The 24,725-nt window shown below is 40.1% G+C and overlaps 1 protein-coding gene across 1 annotated transcript in view; it reads right to left on the bottom strand.

Moving 5' to 3' along the window:
• mecom (MDS1 and EVI1 complex locus) overlaps positions 1 to 24,725 on the bottom strand; it is a 523,157-nt gene that overhangs the window by 25,780 nt on the left and 472,652 nt on the right. Inside the window, 7 exon segments of the mRNA XM_034168129.1 lie at positions 11,605 to 11,631; positions 13,055 to 13,145; positions 13,568 to 14,963; positions 22,842 to 23,022; positions 24,042 to 24,189; positions 24,288 to 24,349; positions 24,351 to 24,403. Of these exon segments, the coding sequence (XP_034024020.1) occupies positions 11,605 to 11,631; positions 13,055 to 13,145; positions 13,568 to 14,963; positions 22,842 to 23,022; positions 24,042 to 24,189; positions 24,288 to 24,349; positions 24,351 to 24,403 (1,958 nt within the window).

Genomic DNA, 24,725 nt, shown 5'->3' with positions numbered 1-24,725 from the left:
GATGAAAATCACTTATCTGCTGCAGATATTCTAGGGAATTTTTACAAAATGTCCATGAGTAAATTGTATTGACCAATCCAGAGCTAATCTGCTGCACTGAAAAGAGAATAGTTCAACCAACTTAAAAAAGCATTACAATTGGTAAAACCTGAATGAATTAAGTTGTTTAAACTTAAGTTTGTAAGTTTAAACAACTTAATTCATTCAGGTTTTACCACTTGTAATGCTTTTTTCAGTTGATTCTTTTTTCAGGATGTCTTGACCTCTGCTGTAAGAACCATCACATTCTGTCACCAAAAACATTCCAACATATATACAATTAACCACTCCTAGTCCTAATTTCCATCATGCGTGTGATGATAAGACTATTATCTGCAACAAGTCCAGGCATGTCCAGCAGGTGACAGACAGGTCTATGATATATACGGTTGTGCTCATAAGTTTACATACCCTGACAGAATTTTTTGTTTGTTGGCCATTTTTCAGAGAATATGAATGATAATGTTATCATTCAAACTTTTTTCCACTCTTGGTTAGTGGTTGTGCAAAGCCATTTATTGTCAAACAACTGTGTTTACTTTAAAAAAAAATAATGATAACAGAAACTACCCAAAACCCTGATCAAAAGTTTACATACCCTGGTGATTTTGGCCTGATAACATGCACACAATTTGACACAAACAGGTTTGAATGGCTACTAAAGGTAACCATCCTCACCTGTGATCTGTTTGCTTGTAATCAGTGTGTGTGTGTGTACAAAAGGTCTGTCAGTTTCTGGGCTCCTGACAGACCATTACATCTTTCATCCAGTGCTGCACTAACATTCTGGTTTCTGAGTCATACGGAAAGCAAAAGAATTGAAAGCAAAGGGATATGAGGGAAAAGGTAATTCAACTGTATAAAACTGGAGAGGGATATAAAAAGATATACAAGGGCCTGAGAATGGTCAGGTAGACCAACAGAAATTTCAGCAATAACTGCCAGGAACATTGTTCGGGATGCAAAGAAAAACCCACAAATAACCAGCTGAAATATGGGACTCTGAAACAAAGTGGTGTGGCTGTTTCAAGATGCACAATAAGAAGGCACTTGATATGAAAAATGGGCTGCATGGTTGAGTCACCATAAGAAAGCCATTACTACACAAATGCCACAAGTATCCCGCTTAAAATACGCCAAACAGCAAATAAAGTGAAGGTTCTGGAGTGGCCATCTCAGTCTCCTGACCTCAATATCATTAGCCACTCTGGGAGATCTCAAACGTGCAGTTCATGTAAGACAGCCCAGGAATTTACAGGACCTGGAGGCTTTTTGCCAACAAGAATGGGCAGCTTTACCATCAGAGAAAATAAAGAGCCTCATCTGCAACTACCACAAAAGACTCCATGCTGTCATTGATGTTAAAGAGGGCAATAAACTGTATTAAGAACTGGGGTATGTAAACTTTTGATCAGGGTCATTTGGTTAGTTTCTGTTGTCAATATCATCTCATGACATAATGACATGCGCAAGCACAGTGGTTTGACAATGAATGGCTTCACACAACCACTACCCATGAGCACAACTGTAACCATAGACTGTATAAATATTGTTCAAACTGTCCATGATGTTACCTACGCAGTGGTGAGCACAGCTAACCAAAAAGTTAGCTTTGATAACTGTTAATCCACTAACTGAAAAGTTAGCTTTTATAAAGCAAAACCGATAAACCCCTAAAAAAAATAGTGGAGGTTACAGATAAAAGCTATACCAATAGCTTTCAGTATTGATTTCAGTACACTAGCAGCTAACTGAAACAACAATGAGCCAGCACTTCTGTCTCAGATCTACTTTCTCTCAGCAAAAGAGACCTAGTGACCATAAAGAAAGGAAAGAGAAGAACGAAAGGAAGAAGGAGGAGAAAAAAAAAACATAATTTCTCTTCACACCATACAGACTTGTCGACATATTACACAAGTTATGCACAGGCAGACAGTGCCAGTATGAACAATGCTGTTCATACTGCCATGAACCCTGCCAGTGTTCATAGTAGTATGAATACAATTGCTGACACACATTCGCTAAAAGTGCTGAATCCACTTAACAAACGAATTTTCAGTTTTCAAATTGCCTTTTTTTTTTTTTACAAATGAAAAAAATGACATATTTAAAATACAGATTTATTTGTAAAACCCACCACACGTTTCAGTAGTTTGTGGGTTATACCGGCCAACCAACCACTCCGATTAGTGCATTACTTTAAAACTAAAACATATAGCTGATATTTTCACTTTTTAAAATGACAGACGTGGCATTAATTTCAATAACTTGTCTGGAATTAGTTTATTTAAATTGTTAACCATAAGTCAAAAGTGTCTGCCTGTGCATGACTTGTGTGATATGCTGGTGAGTCTGTATGATGTGAAGAGAAATTTTTTTCTTCTCCTTCTTCCTTTCATTCCCTCCCTCCCTCCCTCTTTCTTTCTTTCTGTCTGTCTGTCTGTCTGGTAGTCAGCTCTCCTCTGTCTGCAGAGGATAGAGCTGTACCACTCATAGGTGTCTGTCTGCTACAAACATGTAATAGGCAGGCACTAAAATCTTTGGTTTCACACTTCATAAATGTTTTTATCTGTTATGCTTTATTCACTATGCCTGCAAAAACATGTTAGTGGTCTAAAAATGATCAGAACTAAATTTATCAGAAGCTAAATGGTCCGCTGGTCGTTTTCAAAGTTATCTGAAAAGCTAATTCGCTAACAAAAATGTTAACTTCGATAATTAGAGGTTAGCGGATTAGCGGAACTGTGCCCACCACTACGTATAGGTTTCCTGAAGTTACTTTTGAAGGTCATAACTTCAGACTAGTGGTGGAATATGGGCAAGACTGGTGTGACAAATAAAGCCCGAACAAACACCTCATTTCACAGTTATAAAAACAAGTAAAATTAAAGCTAACAGGCTAAATTTGGTTTAATGGTTTCATTAATGCATATATTTGTGGACTAGGTGGTATTTTCATAGCCGCTGATTTGGGTGTGGATGTTAAAAGCTGTGACCAGCATATTGGCTCAGTAACCACCACTCCGTTATGGCACTTAATATCACCAAGTTACCTGCTAATTAGTGCTAATTTGGTGATAAGATAAAAGTAAATAATTGTTATGCAACAGAAATATATGATTCTTAGATGGTCTGTTAATACAATTAACTACACAGCAAGCGATATTATCTCAAATAGCTGCAATAAAATACTCATAAAGAACAAAAATGATCAAGTCAACCAGCAGGTAGCAGCCTCTGCTAACAGGGCTATAAAGTATCTCAACGGCACAGACAGCCTGTCACCTAAAGTGACCACACCCCAAATTATTAATACCTTTATGGCTTAAAATAGCTGAAACTGATGCGTTATTAAAACTAAATAATCACCTCATACCACTGTCATGAAAGAAACTAGCTATAGAGATCAAAACAATTTTTAGTACCAAGCTGTAGACATGCTTATTTCTGCTGTTAAGTTGGATATTTTAACATGGACCTCAACCGGAAGTGACCTGCTTTTGGAGTATTCAAATATTCAAGGAGCTGCAAGTTTGGCACTTCCACATTTGTTTAGTTTTCCAGCACTGGAGGTCGGGGCTTGTATATAATGCAAGTCAACCCAGTCTCACAGCAGTTTGTGGTGGCATTATGAAAAGTACATTAATCTATGGGTTCGTGCCAGGGGCATGAAAAAGGGGTGCTTTTCGTGACGGGGGCACAAATTAATTTCATGATGGGGGCACAAACAACAACAAAAAAAGCATGAGACTGGGCTGAGGAAAACACAGTTGCTTTTCGTATTGCTGCCCAGTGTCCAATCAGGTTTTCCTCACGATATGCCTCTTTAATTTTGTGAGTTATAAGATGATTGCATTTATTCTTTTTTCGGTTATATTAACAAACCAGACTCTTCCATTCACAGGCTTATCCAAAGTGTCGGAAAATACCATTACTGATAATTTGACAAGATCACTGAAGCAGTCAAACCATAGACTGTATATAAACACTTTATTTATTTCAAACACTTTGTATCCAGTCCATCAGTGACTAATTTGTGTCATTTTAATAATCATATATTATAATCTAAAAGTATAAGGATGATTTAAAATAGTATCATCAGTGGCAGCTCTTGCTCTGCAAAGCTTTTTTGTGTGATTAATGAATCACGTTCATTCGTCCATTGTGTGAAACGTTTGACTTCATGGATAAGAGGATAAACAACTCCACATTTTGTTCTAAAATGATTATTCAAAGGTTTTATGACCCTCCTCTTGGTGTATAAGAGGCTACCCCCCTTCTGGGCGATGTGCGAACGTCTGTGAACATGCTCGTTGCTGCAGCGTCGCTCTGGGACCTGCAACTGATTGGCTATGTTGAGATGTCAGTTATGCTGTGAGCACCTTAATTAGCGCAATGCATTCTCAATTGTTGATCTTTATCAAGAGCCAGATGTTTGGGGAGAAACCACTCCCCCAAAATATATATACATGCACACGCACACACACACACACACACACACACACACACACACACACACACACACACACACACACACACACACACACACACACACACACACACACACACACAGTGTCCCAAAGAGAGTGTTGCCCTTTCTTTGATGTAAAGCAGCCCACTAAACGCCACCCGCAAACTCCTTGTTGCACTCATCGCCTGTGCCCGTGTGCACAGAGCCATGTTTCACTGTCCAAATAAACAAACAGACTCAAAGCTGATGCCTGGACTGAGCGTAGCTCCGCTGGAAATCCCCCTTCCAGTCCTTCATCTCAAAACGACTGCGAGTACATGCTGATAAGTTCAAATATTACAATGTAAAATTGGTGGTTTACTATTTAGATTTAAAGCTATAGTGTGTCAGATTTAGCAGTGTTTATTAGCAGTAGTGGAATATAGCATCCTTCAATAGTTTACAAATAATAAATGTTTATGAATTCAATGGAACGAATATTTCATGAGGTGAAAGCTGGAAGGTACCATTCAACGAACAGTTAGCTCCGTCAATTAGCTCTTTCAAATCGTCGTCCACCAGCAAAACAGACTCCGCCAGGTTTAGCTAATTGCCGCCCCCGGTAGTGTGAGCATGTGCGGTGGTCGGGCCGTGCAATAGCGAATAATACAAATAATCCATGCCACGTGACATACAAGCCACCAATCAAACGATAAGGATCCACTCAGACATTATATAATGTCTAATTACCTGCAACAACGATTCTATGTGTTTTCATGAGCTTAGAATGAGACCTTGCTATCTATGTGGGAACAAACCCCTCCGTGGAGTCTGCTATGTTGCACCACCATGTTGATACAGTAGCCCAAAAAGGGACATACTTCATGAGTCACATTTTGCAGTAAGTCCTGAATACTAAAGGGAAAAGTACAACATACAACTTGTTCTGAACGAAGGGTAAGAAGTTTGAAACCCTAATTTTTGTGAAATAGAGAATCACAAGGCAAACAAGCTTGAATTCCTGTCAAAGAAGTAAAAATGTGAAGACAAACAAAATTGTAAACTGTGGCGGCATTAGGGCTGTTCATGTTATATAGTGGAAAATAAAAGTTGTGAGAGACTTCGGGCCACATGTTGTTTTTGTTCCACTTGGGGTTTTGTAGGTGCAGACCAAATTTGAACTCAATCAGATAGGTTTTAGAGGTCCCACAGAGTGACACATTTTTCCTCTCTCCCTCCATTGGCAAGGCAACGTCACCCTAACGGGAGAAGACTGTGATCCCATTATTTTTCTTTTACAGGTGGTTGATTGGTCACCCAGAGGAGAACATTACTGGAATTACTGGATTAGTTGTACTACATTGCTTGTTTGGGGAAAACTGTTGCTTTGTGGGGGACCCCCAAACAATGTCCAATTACAATAACATTTGGCACAGATCGTTTATTTTATTAGTGGAACAAGAACAACATGTGGCCCAAAAGATTTTGTAATATTTGACATTTTTATCAGGTCTAGGCGGCATAAAGCTATTTTCAACCTCATCACCAGACAACACTAAATCTTACACACTGTAGCTTTAAATCCAGTTGTTTCTTAGTGTATATAAAACTCTGTTGCTGTTAGTAAAACTTAAACATGAGCAGCTCATTTTTGACCTCTGTGTCGTATGTCACGATAGTACCCACGTGACCTCCTGATTGAGTTGGGGATGCACATGCACAGTCCATGAGAATGATAGATGGAACCTTCAATATGGGTGTTCCTGCACACTGCTGTTTCACCTCACTTCAGACAGGGGGTGCGAACACCAGCAGCAACGTTCCACAGAAAATGCCGGGCACAGAAACAGGAGGCTTAAAGATTGAATACAAAACTGAATGCTTCATTTCAGCATCTATGTAGGTTTACTTATTTTAGTGAGATACAGGTCAACTTGGAAACTCTTAATACAAGAGAGCAATTTTGAATGACAGTTTCCATCCACTGCACACTGAGTTTCAGCTTCTCCCCTCTGCTTACAGGTTCAAAACCCCTGGGCATAGAACAGATTAAAACAAAAACAGTTTTGTTCATGCAGCTGTTACAGTGAGGAATAAGTCAAATTTTTATTCTTTTTTTTTTTTTTGCACATGTACTATTTATTGCTATTTCATTTGCTCTTTTTATTCGCTTACTGCTGTTTTAACAATCTTTATACTTTTGTTTAGATTTTACTATTTCTATTTTAGTAGTACGTGGACCTGTAAGAAGTTTTTTTTTTTTTACTTTTCATTCTATTTTTATTTAACTTTTAATTTTAATTCCCCTTGTTCTTGTCAAGTTTGACTGATGTATGACATGAGCCTCTGTGTTTTTCCCATATGTATATGTATGTATGTATGAGGACTCTACTGCAAACAAACTCTACCTCTGGGTACCAGTAAATAACTTGAAACTACAATATATGTTTAAAGTCATCTGCTAACCCCCAGGGTTTTTTCCAATATAACTTGAAATGCACAAATATTCCTGCAGAAATTAAACATATTTTTTCTATTTCAGTGAAGAAACAAATGAATTATTCACTTACAGACTTCATTTTCAAATGAAAAATAAAAATAACAAACAAATAAACAAAATACTCAAGTTGAATGCTTTTAGATGTACTGGCTATTACACAATAAGATAAAGACAGTTGACCAATGTTGAATAAGATAATTGTAAAAATATTGTGAAAAATGGTAAAAACTAAATAAATACAAGAATTTTTTGTATATTTAAAACTGTAAAGTGGTTGTGCATTTTACCTCCCTCTCTCTCTCTCTCTCTCTCTCTCTCTCTCTCTCTCTCTCTCTCTCACACACACACACACACACACATATATATATATATATATATATATATATATAATATATATATATAATATATATATATATATATATATTATATATATATATATATAATATATAATATATATATATGCGTGTGTGCATGTATATATGTATGCGTGTGTACACAACAGTATGTATGTAATAGGGATGGGTATTGATAAGATTTTATCGATATCGATACCATTGTCGATTCTGCTTATCCATCCGATTCCTTATCGATTCCCTTATCGATACCTCTTGTGAATTTTTTTGTGTACTAAAAGTAGGCTTTACAGGTTTTCTATGTCAGCGCGTCAAAGAGCTTTTTCTTATCATACACCCGCTCTGTGGAACGGTCTTCCTGTGACTGAAAGGCAGTCGGAGTCCGTGGACATTTTTAAGTCAAGACTTAAAGCCTATTTTTGTTCTCTTTCTCATGAATAGTTTTTATTTTTTTTTTTATCTGTTTTATTCTGTTACTTCTGTTTTTAATTATGCATTTGAATTTTTAAAATTTTATTTATTTATTTTAATTTTTATGTTGAACTGTTCTATGTGAGGCACCTTGAGATGGCTGTTGTTGTGATTTGGCATTTAATAAGCCGATTAAATTGAACTTAAATTGAACAACATTTTACTGAGTCTTAAAGTAAATAAATATGAAATTGGTCACTGGATCCATAAACTTCAGACATAATAAATTCTACATGGTGGATCCCTGATCTCTGGACATAAATAGAAATAAACAAAATCTGTAGTTATTGTCAAAAGCATTTCCTTTCAAACATTATTGGCATGAATGTCTTTCTACAACCCCTGGCAAAATTATGGAATAACCGGCCTCGGAGGATGTTCATTCAATCAATCAATCAATCAATCAACTTTTTTTCTTATATAGCGCCAAATCACAACAAACAGTTGCCCCAAGGCGCTCCATATTGCAAGGCAAGGCCATACAATAACCATGAAAAACCCCAACGGTCAAAACGACCCCCTATGAGCAAGCACTTGGCCACAGTGGGAAGGAAAAACTCCCTTTTAACAGGAAGAAACCTCCAGCAGAACCAGGCTCAGGGAGGGGCAGTCTTCTGCTGAGACTGGTTGGGGCTGAGGGAAAGAACCAGGAAAAAGACATGCCGAGAAGGGGGGCAGAGATCGATCACTAATGAGTAAATGCAGAGTGATGCATACGGAGCAAAAAAAGAAAGAAACAGTGCATCATGGGAACCCCCCCACAGTCTACGTCTAAAGCAACATAAACAAGGGATGGTCCAGGGTCACCCGATCCAGCCCTAACTATAAGCTTTAGCGAAAAGGAAAGTTTTAAGCCTAATCTTAAAAGTAGAGAGGGTATCTGTCTCCCTGATCTGAATTGGGAGCTGGTTCCACAGGAGAGGAGCCTGAAAGCTGAAGGCTCTGCCTCCCATTCTACTCTTACAAACCCTAGGAACTACAAGTAAGCCCGCAGTCTGAGAGCGAAGCGCTCTAATGGGGTAATATGGTACTACGAGGTCCCTAAGATAAGATGGGACCTGATTATTCAAAACCTTATAAGTAAGAAGAAGAATTTTAAATTCTATTCTAGAATTAACAGGAAGCCAATGAAGAGAGGCCAACACGGGTGAGATATGCTCTCTCCTGCTAGTCCCCGTCAGTACTCTAGCTCTAGTTCATTCAGTTGTTTAATTTTGTAGAAAAAAAGCAGATCACAGACATGACACAAAACTAAAGTCATTTCAAATGGCAACTTTCTGGCTTTAAGAAACACTATAAGAAATCAAGAAAAAAAATTGTGGCAGTCAGTAACGGTTACTTTTTTAGACCAAGCAGAGGGAAAAAAATATGGACTCAGTCAATTCTGAGGAATAAATTATGGAATCACCCTGTAAATTTTCATCCCCAAAACTAACACCTGCATCAAATCAGATCTGCTTGTTAGTCTGCATCTAAAAAGGAGTGATCACACCTTGGAGAGCTGTTGCACCAAGTGGACTGACATGAATCATGGCTCCAACACGAGAGATGTCAATTGAAACAAAGGAGAGGATTATCAAACTCTTAAAAGAGGGTAAATCATCACGCAATGTTGCAAAAGATGTTGGTTGTTCACCGTCAGCTGTGTCTAAACTCTGGACCAAATACAAACAACATGGGAAGGTTGTTAAAGGCAAACATACTGGTAGACCAAGGAAGACATCAAAGCGTCAAGACAGAAAACTTAAAGCAATATGTCTCAAAAATCAAAAATGCACAACAAAACAAATGAGGAACGAATGGGAGGAAACTGGACTCAACGTCTGTGACCGAACTGTAAGAAACCGCCTAAAGGAAATGGGATTTACATACAGAAAAGCTAAACGAAAACCATCGTTAACACCTAAACAGAAAAAAACAAGGTTACAATGGGCTAAGGAAAAGCAATCGTGGACTGTGGATGACTGGATGAAAGTCATATTCAGCGATGAATCTCGAATCTGCATTGGGCAAGGTGATGATGCCCGAACGTTTGTTTGGTGCTGTTCCAATGAGATTCATAAAGATGACTGCCTGAAGAGAACATGTAAATTTCCACAGTCATTGATGATATGGGGCTGCATGTCAGGTAAAGGCACTGGGGAGATGGCTGTCATTACATCATCAATAAATGCACAAGTTTACGTTGATATTTTGGACACTTTTCTTATCCCATCAATTGAAAGGATGTTTGGGGATGATGAAATCATTTTTCAAGATGATAATGCATCTTGCCATAGAGCAAAAACTGTGAAAACATTCCTTGCAAAAAGACACATAGGGTCAATGTCATGGCCTGCAAATAGTCTGGATCTTAATCCAATTGAAAATCTTTGGTGGAAGTTGAAGAAAATGGTCCATGACAAGGCTCCAACCTGCAAAGCTGATCTGGCAACAGCAATCAGAGAAAGTTGGAGCCAGATTGATGAAGAGTACTGTTTGTCACTCATTAAGTCCATGCCTCAGAGACTGCAAGCTGTTATAAAAGCCAGAGGTGGTGCAACATAATACTAGTGATGTGTTGGAGCGTTCTTTTGTTTTTCATGATTCCATAATTTTTTCCTCAGAATTGAGTGATTCCATATTTTTTTCCCTCTGCTTGGTCTAAAAAAGTAACCGTTACTGACTGCCACAATTTTTTTTTCCTGATTTCTTATAGTGTTTCTTAAAGCCAGAAAGTTGCCATTTGAAATGACTTTAGTTTTGTGTCATGTCTGTGATCTGCTTTTTTTCTACAAAATTAAACAACTGAATGAACATCCTCCGAGGCCGGTGATTCCATAATTTTTGCCAGGGGTTGTATACATCTGAGCTGAGCTCTTGCAGCTAGCTGCGCTGCACGTCAGGATGTAATTCATAAAGAATGCAGGACATCTCATTTTGGGAGGAAAAAATGTTTTAGTCGGTTGTAGTTTATTGTCTGTATTACGTTTGTAAGAGGTGTCATTTTATTTAAAGTGACGATTCATTTTGAAGTTATTAATTCCAAGTGGACTCTGTCTCAGCAGAGAGCCACGCAGTGTTTGGAGCTGTGCCAACGGAACGGAGGACGATTCTCGTTTCTTGACTGCAACAAGACAAGAGTCCCAGCTAGTGACTAATCCACACAAAAGTGACTCATGATATTTTAATGGCTTTGAGAGGACTTGCTGTTTCTGAAGAGCAGCGAATCAAAGAACCAACAAGCTAATGGATCGAAGCATTGCTTCAATGGTTCACGCTTCAAAGTGGAGTCGCGCTGCAGAAACGGTTGATTACAGAGCCGCTGCAGGGTCTGTAATCAACGTACAGGAATAATCATTTTCCCGACAAACACCCTCAAAAACAAGGGCTGCTTTGAAGGACTGATAAGGGAATCATTAAGCAAAAAGGCTATTGATATCAGTGGATCGATTCATTTTTTAACGATACTCAAAAAGAACTGGTTCTCGATACCCAACCCTAGTATGTAAACATGCCTAAGGTTGTACACTGTGATCTCTTTAATGGGAATTAGTAAAAGATGATCACCGTGCAAAGCATAAATCTTATGTAATCTAATCCTTTCTCTTTTTTTTTTAACTGCAACAAATAAAGGCTTTTATGGCTACACCAGACAGTGCATGAAGGTGATGGGCTAGAGCCATGCCAGTGCTGGGGGATGTCAGTTATCAGTAAACTGTTATGCAGCCCATGCATAAGGGGAAAGATGGGGATCTGTTGGGGGAGAGGTGCAGACATACGGCTGTACTGCAGGCTAAAGAGGAACTTACCCAAGTTCTCTGATCTGGCAAACGAAACTGAGAGGCAGAACAGAAGGAACAGAGAAAGCAGTCAGAACCAGAAAGAGACGCATGAATCAACAGCTTTTGATTGGACACATATGGACACAGAGGGAGGTGTGATGGGCTTCGAGTGAGAAATAAGCTGCCTATCTGCAGAGTTATGACGCTGGAATTATTGGAGGCTATAACAGTTCCCAACACAACCTGGTCTTCAATAAGCTCATTTTAACAGACTACAAGTACAATTCCAGTATGTAATCTAAGCCCGTACTGGTTAGCAGTAAAATTTCCTGCAGGAAATAAAAAGCTGAATCACGAATGGTTTAAAAAAAAAAAGTTCCAGCAGTTCCCTTGGCTTTGCACTCTTTTTTTTTTTAATATGGCTCAGGAGTGAGTCAGGTGACTGAAAACAAAACCACCTCAAAAGTATACAGACGGGCCCCTTTGGCTGGTCTGATTTAGACCAACCCTGGTCTGGTGTTTCTGGGAATGATTTGTGTGTCCAGACATCATAAAGTCATAAAGATGGACTAAACACGCCGTTAGTGTTTCTACTGATAGGACACCTCATTAAGGCGTGTGGGACGGCCATGTGGCTGCTGCAGGCTGGGTTCATGCAGCAAGTCTGGACAGGGGACATAAATCAGACAAATGAAACAGCCTGTAAAAACCAAACCTGAAACGGCCAGAAAAGGAAGAAAAAAAAAAATCATACGCCTGAGAAAGTGATGTTTTCACTTTTGGTGGACTGTTCTCACTCGCAGAGGGAAGATTGAACAAATGAACGTCAATACAACACGTGGTGCAAGTAGTGACACTGGAAAAAAGGGGTGCAAAGAACCACAGGGGCAGAAACCAGGGATTTAAGAGCGTATCATTTTATAATGTTGTAATCAAAGACACATTATATGAAAACGTGTCACAGCGTGCCCTTTCTTTTTCCACATCTGTTTCAAATAGCCAGCGACAGGCTTAACATCCAGTAAGACTGCAAACATACTGATCTGTTTTAATGCACTTTGAGCTCCTTATCGAAGTCATAATGATATTTTGCTATATCGTAACTGGTATTATTTCTTGGTTGTCACAATTGTAGCCTTACATTGACAGAAAATCACATGAGAAGTCAACCAATCACAGACGTATTGTTTAAGCTCAACCTAGACGGTGCATATACCGTGCATATGGAAAGTATTCACAGTGCTTCACTTTTTCCACATTTTGTTATGTTACGGCCTTATTTCCAGATCTGCTTAATATGTAAAGTGCCTTAACACAATGCCTGTTATACTTTGATGATGAGGAAATTAACTTGACAACTTGAAATACTGGGTAAAAACTATAGATGAGTAATGATTGATCATGTCTTGATTAAATAGTGTTCCAGAAAACGAAGGTTATTTTAGCTCTTATTCTTGCTGCAAAACTCTGAGCTTACCTGTGGATGGAAGAGGAAGCCTGGAGCTGGCCGCATGTACTTGTCTTTCAGAGTCTCAAACGGATCACTCATCCTTCTCTTCTCAACCCTGCTAATAGTAAATTTCTATCAGATCTTAATGCATGCAGAGCAGCAATATGGGTTATCATTCAAACTGAACTAGTATTAGGCAATTGCATGGGACCACTTTCAATGGTCCTGCTGCGATCTAGACATCCCAGAGAATTATGTCTTGTCAGTTTTTTCTTGGTCTTATTGAGAATAAGAATTCTCTGGGATGGCAAGACCCCAGCAAGACTAGTGAAAGCAGTAACTGATGTGGTGGTCTCACAAGTAAAACAAATCAAAAGATAAATAATTAAAAAGAAAAAATACCAATACTAGCTTACAAAGCTGTTTTTGAACTGCAAGCAGTTCAGTAGTACTGAGCTTCCCATGACTTCATGACCGTTGAAGCAATTTGTGTAAAATTCTGTTCATAATTGGTTTTTAAGCTACTGGGAATAACAATACCTATAGATGGGATCCATAAAGAAAGGAGTGGGTCTGGCATGCTGTAATGATTTATCAGCTTTTGGGATCTCCACAGTTGCCTTCTCCTCTTCATATGCTAGTTTCTTCTTTGCCTCCTCCTCTCTTGCATTGCATCCACGGCTCCTAGTCCCCATGCTCAGGTCTAGAGGCTGATCTTCACTGATGGAATGGGAAGCCTCTGGTTTAGAGGTGGCAAGTGAGACAGGCTTCTCCTCTTTTCGCTTGGTGGTGAGGTCAATAGAGGAGTCAGACGAAGGTTTGCCCGGGGTCTTCTTGCAGTCTTCTGCTGGCGACTGTGGGTCACCCTTCAAGCCTGGAGGTCTGAGATCACGGTCGGTGAAAGGGTAAACTGGAGGAGAGAATGCTGGAAAGAAAGGTAGTGGGAACATTGAAGGGTAAGGTAGAGATGTGACCTTCTTGTCCTGTAGGCCAGCCAACCCTGTGGAGCCAAAGTACTTCTCTGCAATAGAAGCAATGGCCTTAATAGAGTCATTCACAGCCCCTGTAACAGCTGTGTGCTCGTCCAGCGAGGAAGCAATAAGCGAAGGGCCAGGAAAGTCTTTGACAGCACTGCTGCCTGACAAGCCAGGGTTCTGGAGGCCTCCTTCATTTGATTTCCTCTTTGGACCTTTTCCATTTTCACACGCAGCACCCCTCTCACTGTCCTGGTCACTCTCCAGTTCTGAGCATGTTGTGCTCTCAAGGTCACTCCCACTGGGTGTGCTGACATCATCCAGGTCGCTACTTTCTGACTGGTCACTTGGCTTGTTCTGCTGTTTCTTGGAGGATGAGGAGCTTTGTGTGTGGATCTCTGATCCGAGGATCTGGTTTCCATGAGGCGAGCCACTATCATTACGGAGAGCCTTAAGGAGTTCTCTGGACTCCTGGGTTCCGGGACTTAGAGACAAAAGTGGACTCTTGCTGAGTTCTGCACCAGACCTAGCAACAGGCACATGGGATGGCTGCCTCACAGGAGAAGTGGTAGCAGGGATGAGAGGTGGCCGATGGTAGAGCCCAGATGGGAATAGGCCAGGGAAGCTAAAGGGAAATGCTGGTGCAGCAGGGAAGGTGAGCCCACTGTGGTGACGGCTGGCTCCAAAGTAATCAGCCAGTCCAGCACTACTGTGACCCATGGCCCCCAGAGCCGCTTTGTCCAAACCAGGGGCACCAGCAAGAGGCATGCCCTGGGCAAACAGTCCCCCTGCTGTGAAATGGTTCTTTCCTTCGCAGAAGCGCCGGTGCTTGTTGAGTGAGGAGGTGGTGCTAAACATCTGCCCGCAGTCCTTGCACTTGATCTGTGTGCGGCAGTCAGCATGCATGCGTTTGTGACGACACAGATTTGAGAACTGGGTGTAGGACTTGTGGCACACTTCACCTGCAGACACATGGAGACAGATATCAACCATATTAGTATGTAACACACAAACAGATGTAAACACACATAAAACATCACGTGGCGGACTGACTAACACTGAGGAAATAGAGTTACAGTAAATATTGAATAGTCATGCTCCCATCAATACACTGACAGTAGTTTTCCAGTGCAATAAGAAGAGGTGTGTCCAGATCCTGGAATTGTAAGGTGAACTGAGTCAGCTGCTGCCACTCATCACCTGCACATCAAACCAAATTCCCAGGCATCTCCAAGATCCATTGTCCTCCCAAAGACAATCTCAGGGTGTCCATAAACAATCATACATGGACATGCAGGCCCATTCATAAAATATTCACATAACACAGACAAACAGAATCACACACGCACATGCATTGAGACCTACAGATACACACATTCTCAGCCGCATGCAGGACAATGGCTCTATTTAAAGTTTGTGAAGGAAGCAGAGCTGAATGAATCCTATCCTGTAGTCCGGTTCCCAGGGACAGGTCTCACGTCCTTTACTGCTCCACATCCCCCTCTGGGCCTCTCCCATCACCCCTCAGTCTCCAAACCTTGTCCCGAAAGCCGAGTTCCTGATATCCTTCACTCAGTGACCTTCCCACAATCTGCTCCTGTAGGACTGTCTGTCACTCGGTGTGCCCTTGTGGACATATGAACTGAGACAAAGCTCCAATACTGATAGTGTCCATTCCCATGATAAGTATGTTAACATGATGATTTCCTTAATGTTGCAAAGAAGGCCAGTGACTCAGTACCTGGAACTGTGTTCACATTGTCACATTAAAACATATTATCCACATCTCCTCCATTAGTGTGCTGTGCATATCCCATGTCTTGCACAGAGGTATGCAATGTGCAAAGAAGAAATACACTCCAAAAAAGATTAAAACTTACTGAAATATGATCTTTGTACATGCAGCCACTATGTGTAGAGTTGTGCACATATGCACACGTGTGTGCATGTGTGTTTTTAAAATCTACAGCACTATAACAGTGTTTTTCTGCCAGAAAACACATCCTAAATATACACAGGGCTGGTGCAACTGATGGGGTGTTATGCTTCAAACTTGAAAATTTCATGGTGAGAAATGCAGTAGACACATCAAACAACTCTCAAGTCACCATGAAATAACAGTCTGACATTGTTAGAAGATGGTGAAAAAAACCCCAAAACAAAACGCCATCTTAAAAATGAAATCACAGAAGGTTACTGTGGTCCTAAAAGCATCCACTTCCAAGAGACTGATGGGTGAGTGTGTCAATATGTGGTCAAGAAAAGCATTTTCTTGATTTAAAAAAGGGTTTAGCCTTTGGGAAGTCTTTTTCCAAAAAAAAAAAAAAAAAAAATGCCTTGATAAAAGGGGACGTCTTAATATATAATCATGTTATATAATTTGCAACAATACATACACAGAATTGCCTTGCATCCTGGATGGCAACCACCCAGCCAGACAATTGATCCATTCCCACCTTTCAAGCCATCTATTTGCTACAGCCAGGTTAAATGTGGCAGTCCCATTGGCCTTTAATGAAAAGATATCTTCTTTTGCCTCTAAAGGTGTAGCTATGTAGGGTGTTTTTACACTTTGGTTGTACCACAGCTGGCATTTGTTTCAGACTTTGATCATCGGATGTTGTCAGAGGCAGATGTGGATGATTGATTTTGCTCCCATTGTTATTAGAGCTTTAAAACTTGGAACAAGAAGTGCTTAAGGATCACACTGTGATTACACTGTTGCATAATCTGGATGCCCTCCAGCCACAAGGTGCACATGAGGAAATTTAAAGACATGTAGAAGATGAGCATGGAAACAGATTTAAATAAAAATGCATAAGGAATGCCAAATGGAAATACTCAGTCCAAGAATGAATCTCGTCTTTTTTTCCCAAGTCTATTTTAAATGAATAGACTCAGAAAACCAAATCGACATGAAGTATGTTTGTGGCTCGGCTTTGGCAGATGCAATCAGAGTGGTAGTTGAAAACATTTTGAAAACATCTGGAAAAACAAAGAACACTTGACTTTCAAATTAGTCGTTTCAGGTTCCTCTTTTTTTCAGAGTACTTTTCCATTGATTAAAAGGAATCACAAAAAGGAGTCGCTGACATTCATCCTGAGGATTTCTAAACTATTAAAGTATTGTATTATTAACTTAATATTAAGGCTGTGAGGTGATTAAAAAAAATCAAACAAAATAAGTTTTTTGTGTTACAGGTTTATTGGCTGATTGACTGTCCTTGCTTCATAAATGTGTCTCAGCCATTGAGGGATTTATCAGATGAAAGTCCCCATTCGAGTCATTTCATCCAAGTGTATATAGGAAAGACTTTGCTACTTCATTTGCCTCTAGTTGCTGCTTCTCCATGCAGCTCAGGTCATGTCAGGTCTGGAACCATTCTATAGCACTATCCAAGACTGTGATTGGTAGCCACTCAAGCAGACAAGCTGTCCATCCCCACTTCCCATAGGTACATGGGTGTCCACTTGTCCTTTTCCAGTTGCTGTGTTCTCAACACTGAGGAAACTGTGAGCTGGTCTGCATTCAGGAAAATACACCACTTAGTAATAATGTAACTGACAAAGACTCACAATGCAAGTTGTATACCTGATCCAGGTCTCCCTAAGTAACTCTTCATTTGAAACAAAGTCATTTGGGCTGTACCGAAGAATTCTCCAGAGAGACCTAATCTGAAAACACTCAGTCCATTGCCTTCTTAGGTCATTGGATAGAGCCCAAGTTTCACAGCAAAGATGTTGCCATCACCATACAACTATGATCACTGATGTTGTAATCTCGTAAGCTTTACTCAGATATCTTTTGACCTCATAAACCAAGCTCCCAGAGACATGAATGCCACTGTCGAAGTACCTTATGCTCTGAAACCCCTTCCACCATATTTAGTCTAAGACTTTTACTTTGACACATTTACACCTCGCTGGAGAGGTGTTCTGGGCACGTCCCATTGGGAGGAGGCCCCAGGGAAGACCCAGGACACGCTGGAGGGACTACGTCTCGCAGCTGGCTTGGGAATGCCTCGGGGTTCCCCCGGAGGAGCTGGGGGGTGGGGGTGGATCGGGAGGTCTGGGTGGCTTTGCTTGAGCTGCTGCCCCTGTGACCGACCTCGGATGAAGTGGAAGAAAATGGATGGATGGATGGACATTTACTAAAATTGGACATTTACGTTCGTACGGTTAGGGTGATTAATGAACACAGTAAATTTTGCAGAGTAAAATATACTCTGGCATGACTACATTTGGCCCCAGTCCAAATAGAGTTTATACTCTAAGACAGTGCTAAATCCAACTCTATCACAGTGTAAAATCAACTCTATCATGCTGTAGATGTCTCTTATTGGAGTTGAAAATCTTGATTTAACAAGACAGTAGAGCTGATTTCACTCCATAATAGAGTGTATTTAACTCTATTTGGACTGTTTACCAAATGCTATCAAGGCAGAGTATATTTTACTCTGCAAAATTTACTGTGTAGTTCTCCTAGCAGAAGGTTTGATGCTGCACAGATATTTAAGAAATCCCTCACAGCCATATTTGTATTCTACATAATGTAGGATTCTCAGACTAAGAGCGAGCACTGACCATGTGTAGGTGCTTCTATCTGTCTTGATATATATATGTTATTACAAGTACAACCATATGGACCGAGCAAAGAACCCCTGCACCGTAACTCTAGCTGTGACATTTATAGAATAACAACACATAGTTATGACACCCTAGCTGTGAGGGCTGATTTACTAAACACGTGTATTAGTCATCTATTCATAATGTGGAACAGAATATTATAAACACATTCCTGAGTGCACTGGAAGAGGTGTGGCTCTTGAGTTAATCACCCAGCAGGTTTCCTGTTCATAAAAAAGCTCTGCTGCTTGCGCAGACAACACAGATTCTCATGAACAAAATGCAGACACTTTGGGGGTTACTCTCTCAAATTCAGAAAATCCAAAAGAAAATTACAATGTGCAATAATTCTGCCCATAAAAAGAATAATTCTAATAAGTCATTGAAAGCCCAGTATTGCCATGACATTTACACCACCCAGATGGTATCAAATATGTCCCAAGATTTAAGTACAAAGATTTGTAGAAATCTGCCGTTAAATAATTGTAGGATTATATCATATCTTTGTTAGGTTGTGTCCTCCAGTGGGTTTGAGGTAATTTTCTAGGAGCACAGCAACTAAATTTAGGCTAAAGACAGCAGAATATTTTGTCAAATTGCCTGTCCTGACATCATTGTAATCCATTTTGTTGCTGTTGTCTCGTGCATGTAACTGCCGGAGAGTTAATGTCAATATAATTTGATGAAAATAATGTGATTAGCTCACTGAGCCAAGAACACACCTTCCCAATAAATAAGCAAGAGTGGCGCTATGCCACAGTTATCAAGTGCAAATTTTATGAAATGCAGAATATAACATAAATAGTTTAAAAAACTGTATATATTCCTATAAATTAACTGACACATGCTATAGTAATCACTGTTGCCACAGTAACTTTGAAAAGTTACCTTATTAGTTACTTCATAGTTATATTTTACAGTTACTTCATACAGTCACTTCATCAGCAGCTGCGGACAACTTGTCAGCAGCTACTGAATGTAACTAATCAAGTAACTAGTTATCTAACTTGGTTATTTTTAAAACTGAGAACTCAGAAAAGCAACTATTAGTTACTTTGCTGATTAGTTACTTTGCGGATTACTCAATCTTAACAGTAACCAAGTTAGATTACTAGTTACCTTATTAGTTACATTACTTATTAGTTACAAGTTGTTGGCACCTGCTAATAAAGTAACTGCATAAAGCTGCTAATGAAGTAACTGTTTAAAATAACTGTATAAAGTAACTAATAAAGTAACTTTTCACAGTAACTGTGGCAACACTGATAGTAATATATACAGTTAAAAACAGGGAAAAACAGTCAAGATATGAATTTTGTTTGTCTTTCCAGGAATTTGAAACGGCTGCTACATGAAATGTGACATATATGACAGACATCCATATCAGAGCTCCTGCTTCTTTTTTCTCTGTGTGGCACACCCACTTAGTCTTTGGGAGAAAGATAGAATGACAACCCCCCCCCCCCCCCCCCCCCCCCACACACACACACACATGACCAAACAGGACCTCCCCTGGATATCACACCAATTCATGAAGAGATAAATTCAAAGTCCATGACAAACATGAGAGCCTACACAGACTTAAGATTAACTACTAATTAACCTTAACATCACATAACACAAAACTTAAACTAAACCTAAACCTATCATTAACCTTAATCTAATCATAACGTTGACTGAACCTTAATGTTCTGCTGTTTGATTCTGTTTTTCCTCTCTGTTTGAGGTGTAGCTCCATCCAGAGATGGGAGTGGGTGTCTACTTCTGCAGGCCTCCCGTTCTGGTCATCAGCATGAACTCCCAATATTTCCCCAAATTTCCTGTATTTTCGTATTGTCAATTGTGTCAGTAGCATGGCCCAAGCAGAGGATCACCCCTTTGAGTCTGGTCTGCTTGAGGTTTCTTCCTCAAATCATCAGAGGAAGTTTATCCTTACCACTGTCACCTATGTGCTTGCTCTACGGGTTGGTAAGGTTTGACCTTACTTGTGTGATGTGCCTTGAGGCAACTTTGTTGTGATTTGGTACTATATAAATGAAATAAGTTGAAAATGAGTTGAATGTAAGCATAACTTAAACTAATCACAAGCTAGCTCTAACTGTATTCTGTCTATTCTGTATTTTATTCTATCCCAACTCTAACCTTAACCTAACCCTAACCATAATCCTAACCTTAATCTGAACATCATCTTGCTCTGCTATTACCCTAATCTTAACTTTAATTCTAATCTTAACCTGTTATATTAACCATCACTTCACTTTAACCTTTATCAGAATTATCAGTAACAAAACATATTGTGAGACAATTAATCCATTATTTGCCTGTTTACATATTTGAACATTCTGGGACTTGGTAAAGTTAAAACTAAACTTTTGCCTCAACATGTCCAGAAGCTGTTTAAAATGAGAGACTCCACTTATAATTTGAGAGGAATATTATTATTTGAGAAATTAAAGATCCGAACTACTGTAAAAAGTCATTCTGTTTCCTTAAAGGTGTTAACATTTGGAATAACTGTTCTGATAACATTAAATTACTTGGTACCTTAGTTGGCTTTAAAAGTCTTTACAAAAATAATAAAATTACTTGTTATTGTTTGAAGAATTAGGTTTACCGATTTTGTTATTATTTGGGTTTGTGCATTGTGCACTGTTTGTCTGGTTGTGGTTTGAAATTTTAGTTCATTGATTAATTGATATTGTTTGTGCACATTTCTTTGGTATTTGTTGTTATATATATATATATATATATATATATATATATATATATATATATATATATATATATATATATATATATATATATATATTCTTTATTTTTATAGTATAAGGGGTGGGATGAGTTTTTGTTATTGTTGATCTGTGTGCCGACTAAATAAATAAATGAATTCAAATTCAGTTCAAACGGAACACAACCCCTTATAACCAAAACAATAACTTTAACCATAACCTAGCTCGAACCTAATCCCAAACACAGCCCTGTCTTTATTTAATCATAACCCTAATTTACAAACTCCCATGTGTCCATGGTCACCAATGTGTCCACATTAATATTTCCTTATGTTTCTGGTCCCATAAGGGTCAATCTATCTCTAAAATAGTTGTAACCTTAACCTAACTGGCATCTAAATGGAGACTGTTGCCTTAAACGAGAGGCGTGATGTCTGTTTGATGACACATTAGCATCACGTGTTCTGTCAGCTAATCACATGGTCAGGTGACATTTGATTTCTGTTTAGGTCTGATGTGTCTGGTGAGACACTCCTCAGCCCTTGCACTGCTCCTGTTTAGTAACACAGTGTGGCCAGCAGCAGCTTCTTTCCACTTAAAGCCACAGGCACCAGATTAGCTTACTGAAAAGGAACATAACATGACTCTTAAGTTCATATCACTGCTACATTAGAGTCACAGCCCCACTGCATCCAATAACACCAACAATGACACACGTATGAAAAGCCCAACAAAGACAAATCACACATACATTTCAAACACACACGTTCTCTCCCATGTTGCTGCATCCAGAAAGTAGCAACAGCCACGTTTGAGGCTGCATTGTCTTTTTTAAACAACAATTAATTGTTGTTAAATGTGCATATCTCTGCTGATTGCAGCACATTTGCTCCTATTGGACTGGAGGAGGGCTGTACATGTGGTTGCTATTTGTGAGGAATGGTGCATATAGCCGAGGTAGAGAGGAGAAAGACGGGAGTTAGAGGTCTGCAGCCACTTCATGTATGTTTGTCTGCTGAAGGTCAGCATCTTTAGGGTAAGAAGACAGGATCTGTGGTGCGAGTTGGTGAACATGTGAAAGGTCAAAATGTGTTTGGGTCCTGCAGGAGTTAATATTTACTGCGGGGCAGAAACACAAAAACCGAGAACGAGAGACTAAGTAAAAAGGAGAAAATTAGGTGGTCAGGTGAGGTCGCGGTGAAAGGTGACGGGCAAAGCCCTCCGGGATTCAGTCAAATTACATTCAGGTTAAAAAATTTTTTTAAACATATTTATTTATCAATCAGCACTGTGCTGATGTTGACATTTGTTATCTTAGAAAGAAACACCCACTCTGATCACAGCTACAACAATCCCATGTGCAAATCCTGTGGAACATGACACGATTGACTTGTGAATGAGCTGAGGAGCGCTGAAACAGTCGTTTTGCACAAGCAAAGGCAAATCACAAGCATACTGTTATCGTGGCGTACTGAGTAGACTTACATAGGTAGGGTCTTAGTGACTTACACATGAAGGGCTTGACACTGCTGTGGATGTGTTTGTGCTGCTTCAGGCCCGAAGACGTTGCGAAGGTTTTGCCGCAGTCGGAGCAGGCATGGGCCCGAGCCCCGACGTGCTGTGAGCGGATGTGCCTCTGTAGGTTACTCGGGTCTGTGAACACCTGCTGGGGGAGGAACCACACAAACACAGAGTTACTATCTACATCTGGGAATATAAGTGCAAATACATTCAATAAAAACAACAACAAAAAAAAAGTTTTGACACAGGCAGCTTAGTGGTTAGCACTGTTGATTCACAGCAAGAAGGTTGTGGGATTGCGTCCCACCTGGGCATTTCTGTGTGGAGTTTGTATACTCTCCTCGTGTTTGTGTGGGTTGCCTTCGGCTTCCTCCCACATCCAAAGACATGCATGTTGGGTACAGTAAGGTGAATATCTACAGTACAGTAAATACCAACGCTGATCTAATTTTCAAATCCAACATATTTTGTAAAGCCCTTTTCACTGCGCGCCTGCGTAGAGTTGCATTGCGCTGCGTATCCATTACGCAGGAATGGCTACGTATGTTGCGTGCAGGGGGGAAGCTTTGGCCTGCCTCTTCTTCTTCTGTGGTTTTGAAGCTTCACTGCCAGCAATGTTCAGCAGAGTCCAGCGGGATGAATACAATCTAGCAATGCAGGTATGTACTGGTAAAAAACCTAAAAGGATTTTTCGCCGGACTGGCATAGGGTAGCATACAATTGCGGAAGCTTGGTGGACAGTAGGGCAGTGTTGGGTAGACATGCATACAGTAGCAGAGTGTTGCATACACTTGCGGACGCCGAATATCCACAAAAAAATTAAACATGTTTAATTTTTTGCGGCCATTTCGCGGACCCCTTTGCTTCCCTCAGTGTACTGCCACGTAGGGCTGCATAAGTTTGGCGTAGTCTGTACGCTGCATTACACAACTCTACGTTGGCCCAGTATGAAAGGGGCTTAAGCTGATTCAAAATCAGAACTGGAGAGTGACCACACCTTGTTTTTACATCAACGTGCATGTGGGTGCACAGTACACTTGCAGTGCGTGTGATGGGTGTGAAAAGAACAGCTACATCAGTTGGAAACTGGTAGTGCTACTTGCACTGCTTTGCGCTTTGGTGTAAGATCGGGCACAAAAGTAAAGCAAAAGAGTCATCACTTACCTTTGAGCAGTTTTCACATTCGTAGTGTTTGCCACTGTCGTGCGACATCTGATGCCGAATCAGGTTCGATTTCCAGTTGAAGGCTTTGGGACACTGGTCACACTTATATTCTCTCTCCTCAGAGTGAGACAGACCATGAGCCTCCAGGCTGCAGACAACAAAGACAAAAACAGCACTGATGATGGATCAAAGAGCAGATTTACGTGTTCTGGATCAGCTGCATGTCAGCGGTGGATTTTTACCTACCTCTGAATGTTAGGAAACACCTGGTCGCACTCCTTACACTCATGGAGGCCGTGAGACGTGTGGAACAGATCGCAAGTCTTGGGGTTCCTGGGCCTTCAGGTCACTGTCTCCTCCGCCTGAGGTACACGGGGAAACAATGAGGGGAGCAGTTAAAGTTTTGGTGTCCCTTGGTTAGAGAAATATTTCTTAAAAAGAGGAGAAGAAATTTCACCTACAGCTTGCCAGAAGGCACATGGGAGAATAAAGCCTAGATCTGATTTGTTTTTGGATGAAAGTCTTTCTTTGTTCAATCCACTGTGAAGTCTGGACACAAAAGCTGCATGATGCACAGTTTGTCCAATCACATCCACAGAAGGTGATAACTTCTTTGTCATGGGTGTCTTGGTGGCTTCCCTCACTGGCTTCACTCAATTCACTCAGTTTTTGGGAATGGCTTAC

The sequence above is a fragment of the Thalassophryne amazonica genome, chromosome 4, assembly GCF_902500255.1.
Source record: "Thalassophryne amazonica chromosome 4, fThaAma1.1, whole genome shotgun sequence".
Taxonomy (NCBI): Eukaryota; Metazoa; Chordata; class Actinopteri; order Batrachoidiformes; family Batrachoididae; genus Thalassophryne; species Thalassophryne amazonica.
The sequence above is the reverse complement of the archived record's forward strand: the minus strand, read 5'-3'. Positions and strand labels throughout refer to the sequence as shown.